The sequence below is a fragment of the Procambarus clarkii genome, chromosome 46 (genome assembly GCF_040958095.1).
Source record: "Procambarus clarkii isolate CNS0578487 chromosome 46, FALCON_Pclarkii_2.0, whole genome shotgun sequence".
In the NCBI taxonomy this organism is placed as follows: domain Eukaryota; kingdom Metazoa; phylum Arthropoda; class Malacostraca; order Decapoda; family Cambaridae; genus Procambarus; species Procambarus clarkii.
Window position 1 is genome coordinate 6144849 of NC_091195.1, and position 23760 is coordinate 6168608.

The window sequence follows — 23760 nt, forward strand, 5'->3', positions numbered from 1 at the left end:
GCAGAGGAGGAGGGTAGTGGTGCAGAGGAGGAGTGTAGTGGTGAAGAGAAGGAAAGTAGTGTTGCAGAGAAGGGGGAAGGTAGTGGTGCAGAGTAGGTGGAGGGTAGTGGTGCAGAGGAGGATGAGAGTAGTGGTGCAGAGGAGGAGGAGGATAGTGGTGCATAGGAGGAGGAGGAGGGTGGTGATGCAATGGAGGAGAAGGGTAGTGGTGCAGAGGACGAGTGTAGTGGTGCAGAGGAGGAGGAGGGTAGTAATGCAGAGGAGGAGGAGGGTAGTGGTGCAGAGGAGGAGGAGGAGGGTAGTGATGCAGAGGAGGAGGAGGGTAGTGGTGCAGAGGAGGAGGGTAGTGGTGCAGAGGAGGAGGGTAGTGGTGCAGAGGAGGGGGAGGGTAGTGGTGCAGAGGAGGATGAGGGTAGTGGTGCAGAGGAGGAGGAGGGTTTGGTGCAGAGGAGGAGGAGGGTAGTGGTGCAGAGGAGGAGGAAGGTAGTGGTGCAGAGAAGGAGGGTAGTGGTGCAGAGGAGGAGGGTAGTGGTGCAGAGGAGGAGGGTAGTGGTACAGAGGACGTGGAGGGTAGTGGTGCAGAGGAGGAGGGGAGTGGTGCAGAGAAGGAAAACGGTAGTAGTGCAGAGGAGGAGGGTAGTGGTGCAGAGGAGAAGGGTAGTGGTGTAGAGAAGAAGGAGGGTAGTGGTGCAGAGATGGAGGAGGAGGGTAGTGGTGCAGAGGAGGAGGAGGGTAGTGGTGTAGAGAAGGAAGAGGGTAGTGGTGCAGAGGAGGAGGGTAGTGGTGCAGAGGAGGAGGAGGAGGGTAGTGATGGAGAGAAGGAGGAGGGTACTGGTGCAGAGGAGGAGGGTAGTGGTGTAGAGGAGGATTGTAGAGGTGCAGAGGAGGAGGAGGGTAGTGGTGCAGAGGAGGAGGGTAGTGGAGCAGAGGGGGAGGGTAGTGGAGTAGAGGAGGAGGGTAGTGGTGTAGAGGAGGAGGGAAGTGGTGCAGAAGAGGAGGAGGGTAGTGGTGTAGAGAAGGAAGAGGGTAGTGGTGCAGAGGAGGAGGGTAGTGGTGCAGAGGACGAGGAGATTAGTGGTGCAGAGGAGGAGGAGGAGGGTTTGGTGCAGAGGAGGAGGGTAGTGGTGCAGAGGAGGTGGAGGGTAGTGGTGCAGAGGAGGAGGGTAGTGGTGCAGAGGAGAAGGGTAGTGGTGCAGAGGAGGAGGAGGGTAGTGGTGCAGAGGAGGAAGGTAGTATTGTAGAGGAGGAGAGTAGTGGTGCAGAGGAGGAGAAAGGTAGTGGTGCAGAGGAGGAGGGTAGTGGTGCAGAGGAGGAGGGTAGTGGTGCAGTGGACGTGGAGGGTATGGTGCAAAGGAGGAGGGGAGTGGTGCAGAGAAGGAAAACGGTAGTGGTGCAGAGGAGGAGGGTAGTGGTGCAGAGGAGAAGGGTAATGGTGTAGAGAAGAAGGAGGGTAGTGGTGCAGAGGAGGAGGAGGGTAGTGGTGCAGAGGAGGAGGGTAGTGGTGTAGAGAGGAGGAGGGTAGTGATGCAGAGGAGAAGGGTAGTGGTGAAGAGAAGGAAGGTAGTGTTGCAGAGAAGGGGGAAGGTAGTGGTGCAGAGTAGGTGGAGGGTAGTGGTGCAGAGGAGGAGGAGGGTAGTGGTGCAGAGGAGGAGGAGGGTAGTGGTGCAGAGGAGGAGGAGGAGGGTAGTGATGCAGAGGAGGAGGAGGGTTTGGTGCAGAGGAGGAGGAGGGTAGTGGTGCAGAGGAAAGGGTAGTGGTGCAGAGGAGGTGGAGGGGTAGTGGAGCAAAGAAGGAGGGTAGTGGTGCATGAGGATGAGTAGAGTAGTGGTGTGTAAGAGGAGGAGGAGAGTAGTGGTGCAGAGGAGGGGGAGGGTAGTGGTGCTGAGGAGGAGGAGGGTAGTGGTGCAGAGGAGGAGGAGGGTTTGGTGCAGAGGAGGAGGAGGGTAGTGGTGCAGAGGAGGAGGAAGGTAGTGGTGCAGAGAAGGAGGGTAGTGGTGCAGAGGAGGAGGGTAGTGGTGTAGAGGAGGAGGGAAGTGGGGCAGAGGAGGAGGAGGGTAGTGGTGTAGAGAAGGAAGAGGGTAGTGGTGCAGAGGAGGAGGGTAGTGGTGCAGAGGAGGAGGGTAGTGGTGCAGAGGAGGAGGGTAGTGGTGCAGAGGAGGAGTGTAGTGGTGCAGAGGAGGAGGAGGGTAGTGGTGCAGAGGAGAAGGGTAGTGGTGCAGAGGAGGAGGGTAGTGGTGCAGAGGAGGAGGGTAGTGGTGTAGAGGAGGAGGGTAGTGGTGCAGAGGAGGAGGGTAGTGGTGTAGAGGAGGAGGGAAGTGGTGCAGGGGAGGAGGGTAGTGGTGCAGAGAAGGAAAAGGGTAGTGGTGCAGAGGAGGAGGGAAGTGGTGCAGAGGAGGGGGAGGGTAGTGGTGCAGAGGAGGAGGAGGGGAGTGGTGCAGAGGAGGAGGAGGGGAGTGGTGCAGAGGAGGAGGAGGGGAGTGGTGCAGAGGAGGAGGGTAGTGGTGCAAAGGAGGGGGAGGGTAGTGGTGCAGAGAAGGAGGAGGGGAGTGGTGCAGAGGAGAAGGGTAGTGGTGCAAAGGAGGGGAGGGTAGTGGTGCAGAGGAGGAGGATGAGGGGAGTGGTGCAGAGGAGGAGGATAGTGGTGCAAAGGAGGGGGAGGGTAGTGGTGCAGAAAAGGAGGAGGAGGATGAGAGTAGTGGTGCAGAGGAGGATGAGAGTAGTGGTGCAGAGGAGGAGGAGGGTAGTGGTGCAGAGGAGGAGGAGGAGGGTGGTGATGCAAAGGAGGAGAAGGGTAGTGATGCAGAGGAGGAGGAGGAGGGTAGTGGTGCAGAGGAGGATGGTAGTGGTGCAGAGGAGGGTAGTGGTGCAGAGGAGGAGGGTAGTGGGGCAGAGGAGGAGGGTAGTGGTTCAGGGGAGGACGGTAGTGGTGCAGAGGAGAGGGGCAGTGGTGCAAAGGAGGGGGAGGGAAGTGGTGCAGAGGAGGAGGAGAGTAGAGGTCCAGAGGAGGACGAGGGTAGTGGTGCAGAGAAGGAGGAGGGTAGTGGTGTAGAGAATGAGGAGAGTAGTGGTGCAGAGGAGGAGGAGGAGGGTAGTGGTGCAGAAGAGGAGGGTAGTGGTGCAGAGGAGGAGGAGGGTAGTGGTGCAGAGGAGGGGGCTAGTGGTGCAAAGGACGTGGAGGGTAGTGGTGCAGACGAGGAGGAGGGTAGTGGTGCAGAGAAGGAAGACGGTAGTAGTGCACAGGAGGAGGGTAGTGGTGTAGAGGAGGAGGAGGGTAGTGATGCAGAGGAGGAGGATGGTAGTGGTGCAGAGGAGGAGAGTAGTGGTGCAGAGGAGGAGGAGGGTAGTGGTGCAGAGGAGGAGGGTAGCGGAGCAGAGGAAGAGGGTAGTGGTGTAGAGAAGGAGGAGGGTAGTGGTACAGAGATGGAGGAGGAGGGTAGTGGTGCAGAGGAGGAGGAGGGTAGTGGTGCAGAGAATTAGGGTAGTGCTGTAGAAAAAGAGGAGGGCAGTGGTGCAGAGGAGGAGGAGGGTAGTGGTGCAGAGGAGGAGGGTAGTGTTGCAGAGAAGGAAGGTAGAGTGGCAGAGAAGGGGGAGGGTAGTGGTGCAGAGTAGGAGGAGGGTAGTGGTGCAGAGGAGGAGGGAAGTGGTGCAGAGGAGGGGGAGGGTAGTGGTGCAGAGGAGGAGGAGGGGAGTGGTGCAGAGGAGGAGGGAAGTGGTGCAGAGGAGGGGGAGGGTAGTGGTGCAGAGGAGGAGGAGGGGAGTGGTGCAGAGGAGGAGGAGGGGAGTGGTGCAGAGGAGGAGGGTATTAGTGCAAAGGAGGGGGAGGGTAGTGGTGCAGAGGAGGAGGAGGGGAGTGGTGCAGAGGAGGAGGGTAGTGGTGCAAAGGAGGGGGAGGGTAGTGGTGCAGAGGAGGAGGAGGGGAGTGGTGCAAAGGAGGGGGAGGGTAGTGGTGCAGATAAGGAGGAGGGGAGTGATGCAGAGGAGGAGGATAGTGGTGCAAAGGAGGGGGTGGGTAGTGGTGCAGAGGAGGAGGAGGAGGAGCAGAGTAGTGGTGCAGAGGAGGATGAGAGTAGTGGTGCAGAGGAGGAGGAGGGTAGTGGTGCAGAGGAGGAGGAGGAGGAGGGTGGTGATGCAAAGGAGGAGAAGGGTAGTGGTGCAGAGGATGAGTGTAGTGGTGCAGAGGAGGAGGAGGGTAGTAATGCAGAGGAGGAGGAGGAGGGTAGTGGTGCAGAGGAGGAGGAGGAGGGTAGTGATGCAGAGGAGGAGGAGGGTAGTGGTGCAGAGGAGGAGGGTAGTGGTGCAGAGGAGGAGGGTAGTGGTGCAGAGGAGGGGGAGGGTAGTGGTGCAGAGGAGGAAGGTAGTATTGTAGAGGAGGAGAGTAGTGGTGCAGAGGAGGAGAAAGGTAGTGGTGCAGAGGAGGAGGGTAGTGGTGCAGAGGAGGAAAACGGTAGTAGTGCAGAGGAGGAGGGTAGTGGTGCAGAGGAGAAGGGTAGTGGTGTAGAGAAGAAGGAGGGTAGTGGTGCAGAGATGGAGGAGGAGGGTAGTGGTGCAGAGGAGGAGGAGGGTAGTGGTGTAGAGAAGGAAGAGGGTAGTGGTGCAGAGGAGGAGGGTAGTGGTGTAGAGGAGGAGGGAAGTGGTGCAGAGGAGGAGGAGGGTAGTGGTGTAGAGAAGGAAGAGGGTAGTGGTGCAGAGGAGGAGGGTAGTGGTGCAGAGGAGGAGGAGATTAGTGGTGCAGAGGAGGAGGAGGAGGGTAGTGGTGCAGAATAGGAGGGTAGTGGTGCAGAGGAGGAGGAGGAGGGTAGTGATGGAGAGAAGGAGGAGGGTAGTGGTGCAGAGGAGGAGGGTAGTGGTGTAGAGGAGGATTGTAGAGGTGCAGAGGAGGAGGGTAGTAATGCAGAGGAGGAGGGTAGTGGTGCAGAGGGGGAGGGTAGTGGAGTAGAGGAGGAGGTTAGTGGTGTAGAGGAGAAGGGAAGTGGTGCAGAGGAGGAGGAGGGTAGTGGTGTAGAGAAGGAAGAGGGTAGTGGTGCAGAGGAGGAGGGTAGTGGTGCAGAGGAGGAGGAGATTAGTGGTGCAGAGGAGGAGGAGGAGGGTTTGGTGCAGAGGAGGAGGGTAGTGGTGCAGAGGAGGTGGAGGGTAGTGGTGCAGAGGAGGAGGGTAGTGGTGCAGAGGAGGAGGGTAGTGGTGCAGAGGAGGAGGAGGGTAGTGGTGCAGAGGAGGAAGGTAGTATTGTAGAGGAGGAGAGTAGTGGTGCAGAGGAGGAGAAAGGTAGTGGTGCAGAGGAGGAGGGTAGTGGTGCAGAGGAGGAGGGTAGTGGTGCAGTGGACGTGGAGGGTATGGTGCAAAGGAGGAGGGGAGTGGTGCAGAGAAGGAAAACGGTAGTGGTGCAGAGGAGGTGGGTAGTGGTGCAGAGGAGAAGGGTAATGGTGTAGAGAAGAAGGAGGGTAGTTTTGCAGAGATGGGGGAGGAGGGTAGTGGTGCAGAGATGGAGGAGGAGGGTATTGGTGCAGAGGAGGAGGAGGAGGGTAGTGGCGCAGAGGAGGAGGGTAATGGTGTAGAGAAGATGGAGGGTAGTGGTGCAGAGATGGAGGAGGAGGGTAGTGGTGCAGAGATGGAGGAGGAGGGTAGTGGTGCAGAGGAGGAGGAGGGTAGTGGTGCAGAGGAGGAGGGTAGTGGTGTAGAGAGGAGGAGGGTAGTGGTGCAGAGGAGGAGGAGGGTAGTGGTACAGAGGAGAAGGGTAGTGGTGCAGAGAAGGAAGGTAGTGTTGCAGAGAAGGGGGAAGGTAGTGGTGCAGAGTAGGTGGAGGGTAGTGGTGCAGAGGAGGAGGAGGGTAGTGGTGCAGAGGAGGAGGAGGAGGGTGGTGATGCAAAGGAGGAGAAGGGTAGTGGTGCAGAGGAGGAGGAGAGTAGTGGTGCAGAGGACGAGCGTAGAGGTGCAGAGGAGGAGGAGGGTAGTAATGCAGAGGAAGAGGAGGAGGGTAGTGGTGCAGAGGAGGAGGAGGGTAGTGGTGCAGAGGAGGAGGAGGGTAGTGGTGCAGAGGAGGAGGAGGGTAGTGGTGCAGAGGAGGAGGAGGGTAGTTGTGCAGAGGAGGAGGGTAGTGGTGCAGAGGAGGAGGGTAGTGGTGCAGAGGAGGAGGGTAGTGGTGCAGAGGAGGAGGGTAGTGGTGTAGAGGAGGAGGGAAGTGGTGCAGGGGAGGAGGGTAGTGGTGCAGAGAAGGAAAAGGGTAGTAGTGCAGAGGAGGAGGGAAGTGGTGCAGAGGAGGGGGAGGGTAGTGGTGCAGAGGAGGAGGAGGGGAGTGGTGCAGAGGAGGAGGAGGGGAGTGGTGCAGAGGAGGAGGAGGGGAGTGGTGCAGAGGAGGAGGATAGTGGTGCAAAGCAGGGGGAGGGTAGTGGTGCAGAGGAGGAGGAGGAGGAGGAGAGTAGTGGTGCAGAGGAGGATGAGAGTAGTGGTGCAGAGGAGGAGGGTAGTGGTGCAGAGGAGGAGGAGATTAGTGGTGCAGAGGAGGAGGAGGAGGGTTTGGTGCAGAGGAGGAGGGTAGTGGTGCAGAGGAGAAGGAGGGTAGTGGTGCAGAGGAGGAGGGTAGTGGTGCAGAGGAGGAGGGTAGTGGTGCAGAGGAGGAGGAGGGTAGTGGTGTAGAGAAGGAAGAGGGTAGTGGTGCAGAGGAGGAGGGTAGTGGTGCAGAGGAGGAGGAGATTAGTGGTGCAGAGGAGGAGGAGGAGGGTTTGGTGCAGAGGAGGAGGGTAGTGGTGCAGAGGAGGAGGGTAGTGGTACAGAGGAGGAGGGTAGTGGTGCAGAGGAGGAGGGTTGTGGTGCAGAGGAGGAGGAGGGTAGTGGTGCAGAGGAGGAAGGTAGTATTGTAGAGCAGGAGAGTAGTGGTGCAGAGGAGGAGAAAGGTAGTGGTGCAGAGGAGGAGGGTAGTGGTGCAGAGGAGGAGGGTAGTGGTGCAGAGGACGTGGAGGGTATGGTGCAGAGGAGGAGGGGAAGTGGTGCAGAGAAGGAAAACGGTAGTGGTGCAGAGGAGGAGGGTAGTGGTGCAGAGGAGAAGGGTTGTGGTGTAGAGAAGAAGAAGGGTAGTGGTGCAGAGATGGAGGAGGAGGGTAGTGGTGCAGAGGAGGAGGAGGGTAGTGGTGCAGAAGAGGAGGGTAGTGGTGTAGAGAAGGAGGACGGTAGTGGTGCAGAGGAGGAGGAGGGTAGTGGTGCAGAGGAGAAGGGTAGTGGTGCAGAGAAGGAAGGTAGTGTTGCAGAGAAGGGGGAGGGTAGTGGTGCAGAGTAGGAGGAGGGTAGTGGTGCAGAGGAACGCGTAGTGGTGCAGAGGAGGTGGAGGGGTAGTGGAGCAAAGAAGGAGGGTAGTGGTTCATGAGGATGAGGAGAGTAGTGGTGTATAAGAGGAGGAGGAGAGTAGTGGTGCAGAGGAGGAGGAGGGTAGTGGTGCAGAGGAGGAGGAGGGTTTGGTGCAGAGGAGGAGGAGGGTAGTGGTGCAGAGGAGGAGGAAGGTAGTGGTGCAGAGAAGGAGCGTAGTGGTGCAGAGGAGGATGGTAGTGGTGTAGAGGAGGAGGGAAGTGGTGCAGAGGAGGAGGGTAGTGGTGTAGAGAAGGAAGAGGGTAGTGGTGCAGAGGAGGAGGGTAGTGGTGCAGAGGAGGAGGAGGGTAGTGGTGCAGAGGAGGAGATAAGTGGTGCAGAGGAGGAGTGTAGTGGTGCAGAGGAGGAGGGTAGTGGTGCAGACGAGGAGGGTAGTAGTGCAGAGGAGGAGGGTAGTGGTGCAGAGGAGGAGGGTAGTGGTGCAGAGGAGGAGGGTAGTGGTGCAGAGGAGAAGGAGGAGGAGGGTAGTGGTGCAGAGGAATAGGGTAGTGGTGCAGAGTACGTGGAGAGTATGGTGCAGAGGAGGAGGGTAGTGGTGCAGAGAAGGAAAAGGGTAGTGGTGCAGAGGAGGAGGGTAGCGGTGCAGAGGAAGAGGGTAGTGGTGTAGAGAAGGAGGAGGGTAGTGGTACAGAGATGGAGGAGGAGGGTAGTGGTGCAGAGGAGGAGGAGGGTAGTGGTGCAGAGAAGGAGGGTAGTGGTGTAGAGAAAGAGGAGGGCAGTGGTGCAGAGGAGGAGGAGGGTAGTGGTGCAGAGGAGGAGGGTAGTGTTGCAGAGAAGGAAGGTAGAGTGGCAGAGAAGGGGGAGGGTAGTGGTGCAGAGTAGGAGGAGGGTAGTGGTGCAGAGGAGGAGGGAAGTGGTGCAGGGGAGGAGGGTAGTGGTGCAGAGAAGGAAAAGGGTAGTGGTGCAGAGGAGGAGCGAAGTGGTGCAGAGGAGGGGGAGGGTAGTGGTTTAGAGGAGGAGGAGGAGGGTGGTGATGCAAAGGAGGAGAAGGGTAGTGGTGCAGAGGAGGAGGAGAGTAGTGGTGCAGAGGACGAGCGTAGTGGTGCAGAGGAGGAGGAGGGTAGTAATGCAGAGGAAGAGGAGGAGGGTAGTGGTGCAGAAGAGGAGGAGGGTAGTGATGCAGAGGAGGAGGATGGTAGTGGTGCAGAGGAGGAGGGTAGTGGTGCAGAGGAGGAGGGTAGTGGCGCAGAGTAGGAGGGTAGAGGTTCAGGGGAGGACGGTAGTGGTGCAGAGGAGGAGGGTAGTGGTGCAGAGGAGAGGGGCAGTGGTGCAAAGGAGGGGGAGGGAAGTGGTGCAGAGGAGGAGGAGAGTAGAGGTCCAGAGGAGGACGAGGGTAGTGGTGCAGAGGAGGAGGGTAGTGGTGTAGAGAATGAGGAGAGTAGTGGTGCAGAGGATGAGGAGGAGGGTAGTGGTGCAGAAGAGGAGGGTAGTGGTGCAGAGGAGGAGGAGGGTAGTGGTGCAGAAGAGGAGGGTAGTGGTGCAGAGGAGGAGGAGGGTAGTGGTGTAGAGAAGGAGAGTAGTGAAGCAGAGGAGGAGGAGGGTAGTGGTGCAGAAGAGGAGAGTAGTGAAGCAGAGGAGGAGGAGGGTAGTGGTGCCGAGAAGGGGGGTTGTGGTGCAGAGGAGGAGGGTAGTGGTGCAGAGGGTGAGGGTAGTGATGCTGAGGAGGAGGATGGTGGTGCAGAGGAGGAGGAGGGTAGTGGTGCAGAATAAGAGGGTAGTGGTGCAGAGGAGGAGGAGGAGGGTAGTGATGCAGAAGAGGAGGGTAGTAGTGCAGAGGAGGAGGGTAGTGGTGTAGAGGAGGAGGGTAGAGGTGCAGAGGAGGAGGAGGAGGGTAGTGGTGCAGAGGAGGAGGGTAGTGGTGCAGAGGGGGAGGGTAGTGGTGTAGAGGAGGAGGGTAGTGGTGTAGAGGAGGAGGGAAGTGGTGCAGAGGAGGAGGAGAGTAGTGGTGTAGGGAAGGAAGAGGGTAGTGGTGCAGAGGAGGAGGGTAGTGGTGCAGAGGAGGAGGAGATTAGTGGTGCAGAGGAGGAGAAGGAGGGTTTAGTGCAGAGGAGGAGGGTAGTGGTGCAGAGGAGGAGGGTAGTGGTACAGAGGAGGAGGGTAGTGGTGCAGAGGAGGAGGGTTGTGGTGCAGAGGAGGAGGAGGGTAGTGGTGCAGAGGAGGAAGGTAGTATTGTAGAGGAGGAGAGTAGTGGTGCAGAGGAGGAGAAAGGTAGTGGTGCAGAGGAGGAGGGTAGTGGTGCAGAGGAGGAGGGTAGTGGTGCAGAGAACGTGGAGGGTATGGTGCAGAGGAGGGGAGTGGTGCAGAGAAGGAAAACGGTAGTGGTGCAGAGGAGGAGGATAGTGGTGCAGAGGAGAAGGGTAGTGGTGTAGAGAAGGAGGAGGGTAGTGGTGCAGAGATAAAGGAGGAGGGTAGTGGTGCAGAGGAGGAGGAGGGTACTGGTGCAGAGGAGGAGGGTAGTGGTATAGAGAAGGAGGAGGGTAGTGGTGCAGAGGAGGAGGAGGGTAGTGGTGCAGATGAGAAGGGTAGTGGTGCAGAGAAGGAAGGTAGTGTTGCAGAGAAGGGGGAGGGTAGTGGTGCAGAGTAGGAGGAGGGTAGTGGTGCAGAGTAGGAGGAGGGTAGTGGTGCAGAGGAGGAGGAGGAGGGTTTGGTGCAGAGGAGGAGGAGGGTAGTGGTGCAGATGAAAGGGTAGTGGTGCAGAGGAGGTGGAGGGGTAGTGGAGCAAAGAAGTAGGGTAGTGGTGCATGAGGATGAGGAGAGTAGTGGTGTAAAAGAGGAGGAGGAGAGTTGTGGTGCAGAGGAGGGGGAGGGTAGTGGTGCTGAGGAGGAGGAGGGTAGTGGTGCAGAGGAGGAGGAGGGTTTGGTGCAGAGGAGGAGGAGGGTAGTGGTGCAGAGGAGGAGGAAGGTAGTGGTGCAGAGAAGGAGGGTAGTGGTGCAGAGGAGGAGGGTAGTGGTGTAGAGGAGGAGGGAAGTGGTGCAGAGGAGGAGGAGGGTAGTGGTGTAGAGATGGAAGAGGGTAGTGGTGCAGAGGAGGAGGGTAGTTGTGCAGAGGAGGAGGAGGGTAGTGGTGCAGAGGAGGAAGAGGGTAGTGGTGCAGAGGAGGATGGTAGTGGTGCACAGGAGGAGGAGGGTAGTGTTGCAGAGGGGGAGGGTAGTGGTGCTGAGGAGGAGGATAGTGGTGCAGAGGAGGAGGGTAGTGGTGCAGAATAGGAGTAGGGTAGTGGTGCAGAGGAGGAGGAGGAGGGTAGTGGTGTATAGGAGGAGGGTAGTGGTGCAGAGGAGGAGGGTAGTGGTGCAGAGGAGGAGGGTAGTAATGCAGAGGAGGAGAGGGAGGGTAGTGGTGCAGAGTTGGAGGAGGTAGAGGAGCGTAGTGGTGCAGAGGAGGAGGGTAGTGGTGCAGAGGAGGAAGGAAGTGGTGCAGAGGAGGAGGAGAAGGGTAGTGGTTCAAAGGGGGATGAGAGTGTTGGTGCAGAGGAGAAAGAGAGTAGTGGAGCAGAGGAGGAGGGTAGTGGTGCAGAGGAGGGGGTAGTGGTGCAGAGGAGGAGGAGGGTAGTGGTTCAAATTAGGATGAGGGTAGTGGTGCAGAGGAGGAGGAGGGTATTGGTGCAGAGGAGGAGGAGGGTAGTTGTGCAGAGGTGGAGGAGGGTAGTGGTGCAGAGTAGGAGGGTAGTGGTGCAGAGGAGCAGGAGGTTAGTGGTGCAGAGGAGAAGGGTATGGTGCAGATTAGGAGGGTAGTGGTGCAGAGGACGAGGAGGGTAGTGGTGCAGAGGTGGATTAGGGTAGTGGTGCAGAGGAGGAGGGTAGCAGAGGAGGAGGGTAGTGGTGCAGAGGTGGAGGAGGGTAGTGGAGCAGAGGAGGAGGAGAGTAGTGGTGCAAAGGAGGAGGAGGGTAGTGGTGCAGAGGAGATGTAGGGTAGTGGAGCAGAGGAGGAGGGTAGTGGTTCAGAGGAAGTGGGTAGTGGTGCTGCGGAGGAGGTGGGTAGTGGTGCAGAGGAGGAGGAGGGTAGTGGTGCAGAGGAGGAGGTGGGTAGTGGTGCAGAGGAGGAGGAGGTTAGTGGTGCAGAGGAGGAGGGTATGGTGCAGATTAGGAGGGTAGTGGTGCAGAGGAGGAGGAGGGTAGTGGTGCAGAAGTGGAGGAGGGTAGTGGTGCAGAGGAGGGTAGTGGTGCAGAGGTGGAGGAGGGTAGTGGTGCAGAGGAGGAGGGTAGTGGTGCAGAGGTGGAGGAGGGTAGTGGAGCAGAGAAGGAGGAGGGTAGTGGTGCAGAGGAGGAGGAGGGTAGTGGTGCAGATGTGGAGGAGGGTAGTGGAGCAGAGCCAGATACCATAAACCACCACAACCTACACCACCATTAACAATAACCACCATTATCACTAATCACAACCATCAGCCACCACAATTACCAACTACAGCGATCAACCACCACTACCACCAACCACAACTCTTAACCACCACTACCACCAACAATAAACATCACCCACCACTGCCACTAACCACAACCTACCACCACTGCCACCAACCACAACCCAGCAACAATTCCACCACCACTACCATGGATTCTCCATTAAGTGAAAGTAATGAATAAAATATTTTTAACCTACCTTTTATTATGCTTCAGTTTTATTTCTAGTATATGTAGAAATATATTTTTAATATATTTCTACATTTTTTATATATATTCCATCAATCAGGAAAACGATTTTTATGCAACATTTAAGGATGCGACACGGTCTCAAAATTGTTTAGCCAAAGTTGTGCAGTAAGTTGTGGCAACTTATTTACAACCACACAATAACGTAGCTAATACATGAAAACAAACGTTGTCACACCTGGCTACTCTCCCGACCCACACCTGTAGATAAGAGGGAACACAGAAGCCCACACCTGGCTACTATCCCCACCCACACCTGCAGATGAGAGGGAACACGGAAGACCACACCTGGCTACTCTCCTCACCCACACCTGCAGATGGGAAGGAACACGGAAGCCCACACCTGGCTACTCTCCCGACCCACACCTGTAGATGAGAGGGAACACGGAAGCCCACACCTGGTAACTCTCCACCCCACACTTGCACATGAGAGGGAACACGGAAGCCCACACCTGGCTACTCTTCCGACCCACATCTGCACGTGAGAGGGAACACTAAAGCCCACACCTGGCTACTCTCCCGACCCACACCTGCACATGAGAGGGAACACTAAAGCCCACACCTGGCTACTCTCCCCACCCACATCTGTCTATGTCACACACTCATGCCAAAGAAAACTTATATCAAGTAAATCTAGCTTGTATTAAGCAAGACATTGTTGGGCTAAATATTGATCAGTGTTATCTTATAAGCAGTGAAGCTTGCTTAATGAATATTCTTGGTCGCTAAACGGCGCTTAAAGTTACTCAAGAAGCCTTATAAGTTCTCTAATTCATGACTTTTAATGTAAAAATATTTTTGAAACCACTGGAAGCACTGTGAATTAAACAACTGAGTTACAGATATTCACGTGTTAAAATGTCGTCAATACGTACTGGTGAGACGCGTGTTCCAGAAGTTCAGGTCACTATACCCTTCTCTTGAGAAAGGACACAGCTGAGCCGCCATGTGGCAGCACCAGTCTATGGCGGGGTCGTCATCAGTGAGGTCCCACTTGATGGTCAGGCGGAGCATCCGTCCCTGGTACAGCAGAGTGTCCAGGGTGTCCGGGACCACGTAGCCCGTGGCGTCCAGGGTGTCCGGGACCACGTAGCCCGTGGCGTCCAGGGTGTCCGGGTCCACGTAGCCCGTGGAGTCCAGGGTGTCCGGGTCCACGTAGCCCGTGGCGTCCAGGGTGTCCGGGTCCACGTCGCCCGTGGCGTCCAGGTCAATGCCTGAAGACATACACTGAGATACAGTCACTGTCGTTACTGGTATGTTCTAAGATATAACAAGAAGACATACTGAGCCATCCACTCACCTTACTGCTGGGTTTATTACCTGATGACAAGTCCGTATTTTGGACAGTATTAATAGCATCTAAACTATGTATTAATAGCTTTTAAAAGCCACGGTCAAGGTCATCTGTATCAATGGTCAAGGTTACCTGTATCAATGGTCAAGGTCACAGTCATGGTCATCTGTGTCAATGGTCAAGGTCACAGTCATGGTCATCTGTATCAATGGTCAAGGTCATCTGTATCAATGGTCAAGGTCATCTGTATCAATGGTCAAGGTCATCTGTATCAATGGTCAAGGTCATCTGTATCAATGGTCAAGGTCACAGTCATGGTCATCTGTATCAATGGTCAAGGTCATCTGTGTCATGGTCAAGGTCACAGTCATGGTCATCTGTGTCAATGGTCAAGGTCATCTGTATCAATGGTCAAGGTCATCTGTATCAATGGTCAAGGTCACAGTCATGGTCATCTGTATCAATTGTCAGGGTCACAGTCAAGGTCATCTGTATCAATTGTCAAGGTCACAGTCAAGGTTACCTGTATCAATGGTCAAGGCCATCTGTATCAATGGTCAAGGTCACAGTCAAGGTTATCTGTATCAATGGTCAAGGTCATCTGTATCAATGGTCAAGGTCATCTGTATCAATGGTCGAGGTCACAGTCATGGTCACCTGTGTCAATGGTCAAGGTCATCTGTATCATGGTCAAGGTCATCTGTATCAATGGTCAAGGTCACAGTCATGGTGTCTGTATCAATGGTCAAGGTCATCTGTATCGTGGTCAAGGTCATCTGTATCAATGGTCAAGGTCACAGTCAAGGTTATCTGTATCAATGGTCAAGGTCACAGTCATGGTCATCTGTATCAATGGTCAAGGTCACAGTCAAGGTCATCTGTATCAATGGTCAAGGTCACAGTCAAGGTCATCTGTATCAATGGTCAAGGCCATCTGTATCAATGGTCAAGGTCACAGTCATGGTCATCTGTATCAATGGTCAAGGTCATCTGTATCGTGGTCAAGGTCATCTGTATCAATGGTCAAGGTCACAGTCATGGTCATCTGTATCAATGGTCAAGGTCATCTGTATCAATTGTCAAGGTCACAGTCATGGTCAAGGTCATCTGTATCAATGGTCAAGGTCATCTGTATCATGGTCAAGGTCATCTGTATCAATGGTCAAGGTCACAGTCATGGTCATCTGTATCAATGGTCAAGGTCATCTGTATCGTGGTCAAGGTCATCTGTATCAATGGTCAAGGTCACAGTCATGGTCATCTGTATCATGGTCAAGGTCATCTGTATCAATGGTCAAGGTCACAGTCATGGTCATCTGTATCAATGGTCAAGGTCATCTGTATCGTGGTCAAGGTCATCTGTATCAATGGTCAAGGTCACAGTCATGGTCAAGGTCATCTGTATCAATGGTCAAGGTCATCTGTATCAATGGTCAAGGTCTCATTAGAAGGTCATATAAACTAAGTCAAGGCCACAGTGAGAGGTCATCTGGACCAAGTATCAAGGTCATAGGGATAGATGGGTCACCTGAATTAAGGATCAAAGTTACAGAAGGTCTAATTAACCAAGGGATCAAGGTCACAGTGAAAGGTCATCTTAAACAGGAATTAGGTCACAGTGAAAGGTCATCTTGCACAGGAATTAGGTCACAGTGAAAGGTCATCTTAAACAGGAATTAGGTCAGTGTGAAAGGTCATCTTAAACAGGAATTAGGTCACAGTGAAAGGTCATCTTAAACAGGAATTAGGTCACAGTGAAAGGTCATCTTGAACAGGAATTAGGTCACAGTAAAAGGTCATCTTAAGCAGGAATTAGGTCAGTGTGAAAGGTCATCTTGAACAGGAATTAGGTCACAGCGAAAGGTCATCTTAAACAGGAATTAGGTCACAGCGAAAGGTCATCTTAAACAAGAATTAGGTCACAGTGAAAGGTCATCTTAAACAGGAATTAGGTCACAGTGAAAGGTCATCTTGAACAGGAATTAGGTCACAGTGAAAGGTCATCCTGAACAGGAATTAGGTCACAGTGAAAGGTCATCCTGAACAGGAATTAGGTCACAGTGAAAGGCCATCTTGAACAGGAATTAGGTCACAGTGAAAGGTCATCCTGAACAGGAATTAGGTCACAGTGAAAGGTCATCCTGAACAGGAATTAGGTCACAGTGAAAGGTCATCCTGAACAGGAATTAGGTCACTGAAAGGTCATCTTGAACAGGAATTAGGTCACAGTGAAAGGTCATCTTAAAATGGAATTAGGTCACAGTGAAAGGTCATCTTGAACAGGAATTAGGTCACAGTGAAAGGTCATCCTGAACAGGAATTAGGTCACAGTGAAAGGTCATCCTGAACAGGAATTAGGTCACAGTGAAAGGTCATCCTGAACAGGAATTAGGTCACAGTGAAAGGTCATCTTGAACAGGAATTAGGTCACAGTGAAAGGTCATCTTAAACAGGAATTAGGTCACAGTGAAAGGTCATCCTGAACAGGAATTAGGTCACAGTGAAAGGTCATCCTGAACAGGAATTAGGTCACACTGAAAGGTCATCTTGAACAGGAATTAGGTCACAGTGAAAGGTCATCTTAAAAAGGAATTAGGTCACAGTGAAAGGTCATCTTGAACAGGAATTAGGTCACAGTGAAAGGTCATCCTGAACAGGAATTAGGTCACAGTGAAAGGTCATCCTGAACAGGAATTAGGTCACAGTGAAAGGTCATCGTGAACAGGAATTAGGTCACAGTGAAAGGTCATCTTGAACAGGAATTAGGTCACAGTGAAAGGTCATCCTGAACAGGAATTAGGTCACAGTGAAAGGTCATCCTGAACAGGAATTAGGTCACAGTGAAAGGTCATCTTGAACAGGAATTAGGTCACAGTGAAAGGTCATCTTAAACAGGAATTAGGTCACAGTGAAAGGTCATCTTGAACAGGAATTAGGTCACAGTGAAAGGTCATCTTAAACAGGAATTAGGTCACAGTGAAAGGTCATCTTGAACAGGAATTAGGTCACAGTGAAAGGTCATCTTAAACAGGAATTAGGTCACAGTGAAAGGTCATCTTGAACAGGAATTAGGTCACAGTGAAAGGAGATCTGTACCACGAGTCAAAGTCAAAGTGGTAAGTCATCTGAACCAAAAGTATGGCGTCGCTAAATACTTCATGAAATTATTTATGCACAAGAATATATACAGCAGCGGAATGTTTCGAAAATTTATTATTCATGGAGTAGTCGCCCTTAATAAGTCTATATTTGTAATCAAAGTAGAAGGTTTGTCACCCTTAAGGTGACTATATTTGTAATCAAAGTAAAAGGTTTGTCACCCTTAAGGTGACTATATTTGTAAACAATATAAGGTGTTTGTCGCTCTTAAGGTGACTATATTTGTAAACAATATCAGGTGTTTGTCGTCCATAAGATGAATATATTTGTAAACAATATCAGGTGTTTGTCTCCCTTAAGGTGATTATGTTTGTAAACAATATAAGGAATCTTTCGTCCATAAGGTTGTAAACATTATTTGTGTCAATAAACAATGTAAATCTGAATTACTATATTAAACATGACGAATGAAGCCCTTTGCGTAATTTTGGTATTAATAAATAACCCTAAATATTATGGTGGAAAATATGAATATTTACCAAGATACTGCAGGTGAGGAAGGTGAGGCAGGTGACGGATGAGGACGGGCAGTTGCTGTAGTGTGAGGCGCAGGGTGAGGCTCTCGAGGGTGTGAGGCAGGAGGGGTATGGCTGCCTCAGACAAGAGACCACGAAACTTCTCTAATTTACACTTACTGCCGGGGGCTGTCAGCCTCTTCAAACATTGTTTTGATTTATCAATATTTTCGTCTTTGCGGTATAAACTATCGCCAAGAACTAAGGATATGGTTACCTTCATTTTTGCCAGCACTGACAGTGCAGACAGGCGCTGCTTTAGTTGGGGTGTATTGTATATGATTAGGGAAATGTTCTTAGGTGTCACATTCTTAAGAACAAGCGGCAGGACAGCCCACGAGTCAACACTCTTTATTTGCCACTCTTGTTCTGTACGCAGCTTCTCACACACGGCTTGGATGACGTGCTCACTTCCGCGGGACTCTGCTACATGCTTCAACAGCTTGTCAGTCGAATTTGTAACCATCACGCACAGGTCAATTATGTGAGTAATGAACCTGTGCTCTACTCCCCGGGCACACAGCACCCCGGTAGTGCTGACTAAAATGTTCTCCCATCTGGGGCGCTTATTAAACTCTTGGTGCACTTCGCTAATATCAAACTTTGACCCTCTCAGGTGATCTCCCAAGGAGCGTTTTTCCTTACGTACAACATCCACCAAGAGGTCAATGATTATAGACCTTTCCCCTGACACACGGTGTGATGCTGGATCACCTCGGTCTTGCTCAGCCCTCAACAAGAGATCGACCAGCCTCCTGCTGGCACAATACTCCTGGTACCTGGCGTGAAAATAGCCAAACACCCACACCACATTGAGGCCCCGACGGTAGCTGGTTCTTGTGAAATAGTTGGACAAGACCTCCTCCTGCGGCAGTCCCAGAGTGTCACACTTCTCCCTAATCTCCGCTTCCGTCTTCGGCCAAAGGTCGTACTCCTGCCTCTGGATCCCTCTTAAACTAATCTCTTCTAAGAACCTCAAAAACTTTTTCACATTTTCGTCACATTTTCCTTTGGGTTCGGTCACGTGTTTGTCTGTGAGTCTGGACACCAGTTTGTTGGTTATGAAGTCATGAATCTTCTCGTAGACTTGAGTGTTTGTGGTGAGGTTGTTAAATTCTTCTGGAGCCTCGACACACAGCAGCGCCAACAAGGTCAAGGTGAGTGGAGTGTTGAGGTACTCACCCAGGAACTGACTCATCTCCTCCAGCCGCTGGGTAAACCTCCCTGTGATGACACTCCGTTGGCTCTCTTCCTCCACCAGCACCTTGATGGTTCTCTCGGCGAACTCCACACGACGTTCTGGAGTGATGCCCAAGACGAGGATGTTGCAGCGAGGTCTGGTGTGTGGGACGAGCTGGGACAGTTGTTGGTCCCACCCCGGCCGTGTGGTTATCACCAACCTCACATCCTTGCCAGGCAGGTGCAACAGCTCCTTCACCAGCCTTCCTGAATGGTCGTTGACCTCGTCGTAGCCGTCAATCAGGACTAATATATTTAAGCTCAAGATTATCTCCTTAAACAGCTGGAAGTCAGCACCAGAATCACTAAGTGTTTGAGGCAGCAACTGGCGGAGGAGATCATCGAAGGCATTAAGATGTGAGTCCCTGCACTGTACATAGAAAACGAGGTTCACAGTGCCCAGGTGACGTATGGCAGCAGGGTCCTCTACCCACTTCTCGAGGATGAGCTTGAGTAAAGTTGTCTTGCCCATACCACCTTCCCCCGTCAGGAGGACACACTGAGGGACTCTTCCGTCCTCTCGTCTCATACACAAGATGTCTTCATAGTTTATATCCTGACCCTTGGCAGCGTGGGAGGGTCTTGTGTTATCCTGACCCTTGGCCGCATGGGAGGGTCTTGCCCCTATGACAGGATCTTTAAGGAGTCGCAGTCGTGTAAAAGCAAGACTTGGGTTGTAGTTAATGTTGAGGTGGAGCCAGGGTGCGGGAACAATCTGGTACAGCAGTTTATACCCGTCAGTTAGCTCCTGATTGCTCATCTGCTTAACCTCTTCTGTGATGTGGCTTCTGAACATCTTAATCTCCTGGCGGAGCTGAGGCAAGTACGCCACATCTGAGGGATCCAGCGGCTCTCTGACCTTCGCTAGCAGACCACCAATATACTTGGTGGCATCTCTGGTCACGTGGTCCACATCCTGGCTGTTTGTCCCACACCGGACGCCGGCCTCAGCCAGCATCTTAGCCAATAAGTCACTGAGCTCCGTCAGTGTTGACGTAAGATCTTGCTCTGACATTCCCACATTATCATGGGCCAACGTGTTTCGGTGTTGCTTCAGGCTGTAAATGAGGTGTTCAAGTGATGGTCCCCGAGGCCCTGGAGTGGTCCTCGTGGGGTCATTCATCTCAGCCAGACCACACACACGTTGCAGGAGTTTATACAACAGGGTGATGTCAAAAGTTGCCGCGTCAGTGGAAACTTCGAGTTTATCCCTCTGTTGAGCATCGAAGACACGCCTGTACTGAGCATTGGTGTACCCCAAGTCCTGAGTGAGGTAAGTCACTACTGGGAAGGTGCCCCGGTACGACCACATAAACACACTTGCTAGCGCGTCTCGTCCTGCCTTAGTCACAGCCAGTCCATACCGCAGTCTGTTCACATCTTCCGGTTGGATAACAGGACTCGAGGCCGCCATATTGGGCCGTATGATTCTCACCTCACACAACTGTTGTCAAGTTTCACACAAGCAGTAAATGTCCCACGCTGGTTTTGTTATTATATTATGTTTAAAAACATAACATTGTTTCTCACTGTCGGAGACGGGCAGCTTGTTAGGCTTGTGTAGGCCTTCCTAAGCCAACGACAGACCTTCCTCAGGATGCATCCCTCAACAGTTGACTAATTTCCAGGTTAATGTTTACTGCTAGGTGAACAGAGGTATCAGGAGGCTGAGCATCTCACACTGCCAGGGAATCAAACTCGGATCTAATCGGTGATGATCCGACTGCATTAACCATAATACAGGCACTTAATTTACCAAAAATATAAGTGATTTCCAAATAAACCAAATTTTACAAAATGTGTTCACATGTTAATGCAATATTCGGTTCCAGCTTTATTTGTTATTTTCAATTTGTTCTTTAACTAGTTAATTTCTTCTGTCTTTATACTCTTCAGAATTCTGTCATCTGGAAGAACAATTTAACGTTATTAAAACAAGATGTTAGTGTTAAACATTGGGTCAGAAATACATTTTTGAGATCACTAAAACAAATAAAATTCCAAAGTCTGCCTCCTGCATTTTGTTATATTTTATAACTTAAAACTTGTCAATATTTTGACCTAACTCCTGTGATCATTGTGGTGTTGGCTTCTGGTTTAGGTAGAGTAATGGTGCTCATTTTCTCACACAGAAATATACGGTGTAGCATTTAGTAATGTTATTCTCTGCCTTTATCTTGCTCTTGTAAGGACCTATTTAGATTATGCAGTTCAGTTTGGTCAACATACAATATACTGGACATAATTTAACTTGAACCCGTAAAGAGAAGAATGACAAAGTTGATCTCAGGAATTAGAAATCTCCCTTATTAAGAGAGATTAAGGAAGCTATGTTTACACATTCTTCGGAAAGTATAGTTGATATTATTGATGTTGTCAAAAGGATGAAAAGTTATGTCGAAGGTAGTAATAATAAGTTGTTAACTATATCAACACAAAATAGAACAAGAAATGATAAATCTGTATCAATAAGAAATAATGTCTGCTTCTCTGTCTATGCGAGCTAGAAGACCCTACTCAGGGAGCTAGCCTCACCTAATTTCTAACAGTAATTCCTGCTGGGTATGTGCCCAACAGGGAATGGCATATATGTAGGGAGTACAACTTTAAAGAGTACCAAAGCTACCCCTCTACCACGAACTTTGCTATATCACATTAATTGGGCTTTGAATTATTTATTTATTTTCTTGCAAGGGTTCCCAGCTGAGCTTCTGTGTAGATCGCCCTCTCCCCCTCCGCTCTCTTGTGGACAATATTCACAGTATAATGTTAACAACTTACATGGAGTTTACTACAAGTAAACTTCCGTCCCCTGAGAGTCTCTTATAGGAGCAATGATGGCGGGCCGCGTAGAGGCTCATCATATAAAATGGCCGCTAGAGGCACATAAAATGGCAACCTAGAGGCACATAAAATGGCCGCCTACATTCACATAAAATGGACGTCTAGAAGCCCCTAAATAGCCACCAAGAGGCCTATTAAGCGGCCGCCTTAAAGCACATAAAACGGCCACCAAGATGCAAAAAAAATGGCTGCCTAGAGGCTCCTAGAATAGCCCCCTAAAATCCCATAAACGGGTCGCCTAGAGGCATATAAAGGGGCCGCCTAAAGGCATATAAAGAGGCCGCCTAAAAGCACATAAAAGGGACGCCTAGAGGTACATTTACAGTCTCCGTGGTGTAGTAGTAAGACATTCGCGTGGCGTTCCGCGAGCGCTATGTCATGGGTTCTTATCCTGGCCGGGGAGGATTTACTGGGGCGCAAATATTAACTGTTGCCTCTGTTTAACGCAACAGTAAAATGTGTACTTGGTTGTAACAACGCGGCGGGGATCGTATTCCAGGGACCTGCCCGAAACGCTACACGTACTAGTGGCTCTACAAGAATGTAACAACTCTTGTATAAATCTAAAAAAAAAAAAAAAAAAAAAAAAACATTAAGGGGCCCCATAGAGTCACATAAGGGGCCGCCTAGAGGTACATAAAAGGCCGCGAATAAGCACATAAAGGGCCGCCTATAGGCACATAAAGTGACGCCTAGAAGTACATAAAAGGCCTCCTAGAGGTACATAAAGGAGCCGTGTACAGGCACATAAGAGGCCGCCTAGAGACATAAAGGGCCATCAAGAGGCACATAAAGTGACGCCTAGAGCAATATAATGGGTCACCTGGAGGCACATAAAGGGCCGCCTAGATGCCCTTAAAGGGCCGCCTAGAGGCACATAAAATGGCTGCCTAGAGACCCAAAAAAGGGCCGCCTGAAAGCACATAAAATGGCCGCCTAGAAGCCAAAAAAAGGCCGCCTAGAGGCAAATAAAATGGCCGCCTAGAGGTACATAAAGGGGCCGCCTAAAGGTACATAAATGAGCCGCCTAGAGGCACATAAAAGGGCCGCCTAGAGGTACATAAAGGGGCCGCCTAGAGGCACATAAAGGGGCCGCCTAGAGGTACATAAAGGGGCCGCCTAGAGGCACATAAAGGGGCCGCCTAGAGGTACATAAAGGGGCCGCCTAGAGGCACCTAAAGAGGCCGCCTAGAGGCATATAAAGGGGCCGCCTAGAGGTACATAAAGGGGCCGCCTAGAGGTACATAAAGGGGCCGCATAGAGGTACATAAAGGGGCCGCCTAGAGGTACATAAAGGGGCCGCCTAGAGGTACATAAAGGGGCCGCTTAGAGGCACCTAAAGAGGGCGCCTAGAGGCATATAAAGGGGCCGCCTAGAGGCACATAAAGGGGCCGCCTAGAGGTACATAAAGGGGCAGGCTAGAGGCACATAAAGGGCCACCAAGAGGCAAATAAAGAGGCCTCATAGAGGTACATAAAGGGGCCTCATAGAGGTACATAAAGGGCCGCCTAGAGGTACATAAAGGGATCGACTAGAGGCACTTAAAAGAGCGGGCAAGAGGCACATAAAGGGGCCGCTTAGAGATACACAAAGAGGCCGCCTAGAGGTACATAAAGGAGCCGCCCAGAGGTACATAAAGGAGCCGCCCAGAGGTACATAAAAGGGCCGCCTAGAGGCACATAATGGGGCCGCCTAGAGGTACATAAAGGGCCGCCAAGAGGTACATAAAGGGCCTCCTAGAGGTACATACAGGGCCGCCTAGAGGCACATAATGGGGCCGCCTAGAGGTACATAAAGGGCCGCCAAGAGGTACATAAAAGGGCCGCCAAGAGGTACATAAAGGGCCGCCTAGAGGCACATAAAGGGGCCGCCTAAAGGCACATAAAGGGCCGTCTAGAGGTACATAAAGGGTCACATAGAGGCACATAAAGGGCCGCCTAGAGGCACATAAAGGTGCCACCTAGAGGCACATAAAGGAGCCGCCTAGAGGCACATAAAGGTGCCACCTAGAGGTACATAAAGGTGCCACCTAGAGGCACATAAAAGACCGCCTAGAGGCACATACAGAGTTGCCTAGATGTATATAAAGAGCCTCCTAGAGGCACATGAAGGGCCGCCTAAAGATACATAAAAGGCCACCTTGAGGCATATAAAGGGCCGCCTAGAAGTACATAATGGGGCCGCCTAGAGGTACATAAAGGGCCGCCTAGAGGTACATAAAGTGCCGCTTAGAGGTACATAAAGGACCGCCTAGAGGTACATAAAGTGCCGCTTAGAGGTACATAAAGAGACCGCCTAGAGGTACATATATGGCTGCCTAGAGGTACATATTGGGCCACCTAGAGGTACTTAACCCTTACACTGCTCAGGGGTCCTTGGGACATTTACACCCCTGTGCGCAAGAAAAAAAAATCAAAATTTTTTTTTCGTCTTCTAAACATTTTAATTTGTGTCCCCTGAGCACGGCGAAAACAATCGTAGGTGACATATTTTGGGCGCAATTGACCGAGGAAGTCTGGCAAAAAGTTGGCGTTGACAGCGCGGTCGTCAGACCTGGTCAGCGTCACCCGCGTTGACAGGTGGGAGTTGCCACAAAGATATTATTACTTAATTGTTTCAATGTCTTCGATTGATTTTTTCTTAGTTTTTTTGCAGTAATATTATTCAATAGTGTGTATTGTAATATATTTATATAATAAAAGTGGTGAATAA

The 23760-nt window shown here is 51.9% G+C and overlaps 1 protein-coding gene across 1 annotated transcript in view; it reads right to left on the reverse strand.

Moving 5' to 3' along the window:
• LOC138350503 (uncharacterized) overlaps positions 1-19745 on the reverse strand; it is a 53194-nt gene extending 33449 nt beyond the window's left edge. The window contains exons 1-2 of the mRNA XM_069301523.1: positions 16930-19745; positions 12873-13211 (exon numbers count right to left, since the gene is read on the reverse strand). Coding sequence (XP_069157624.1) covers positions 12873-13211; positions 16930-19618 — 3028 coding nt within the window. The 5' untranslated portion in view covers positions 19619-19745. The remainder of the gene's footprint in view (positions 1-12872; positions 13212-16929) is intronic.
• Positions 19746-23760: the final 4015 nt, after the last annotated feature.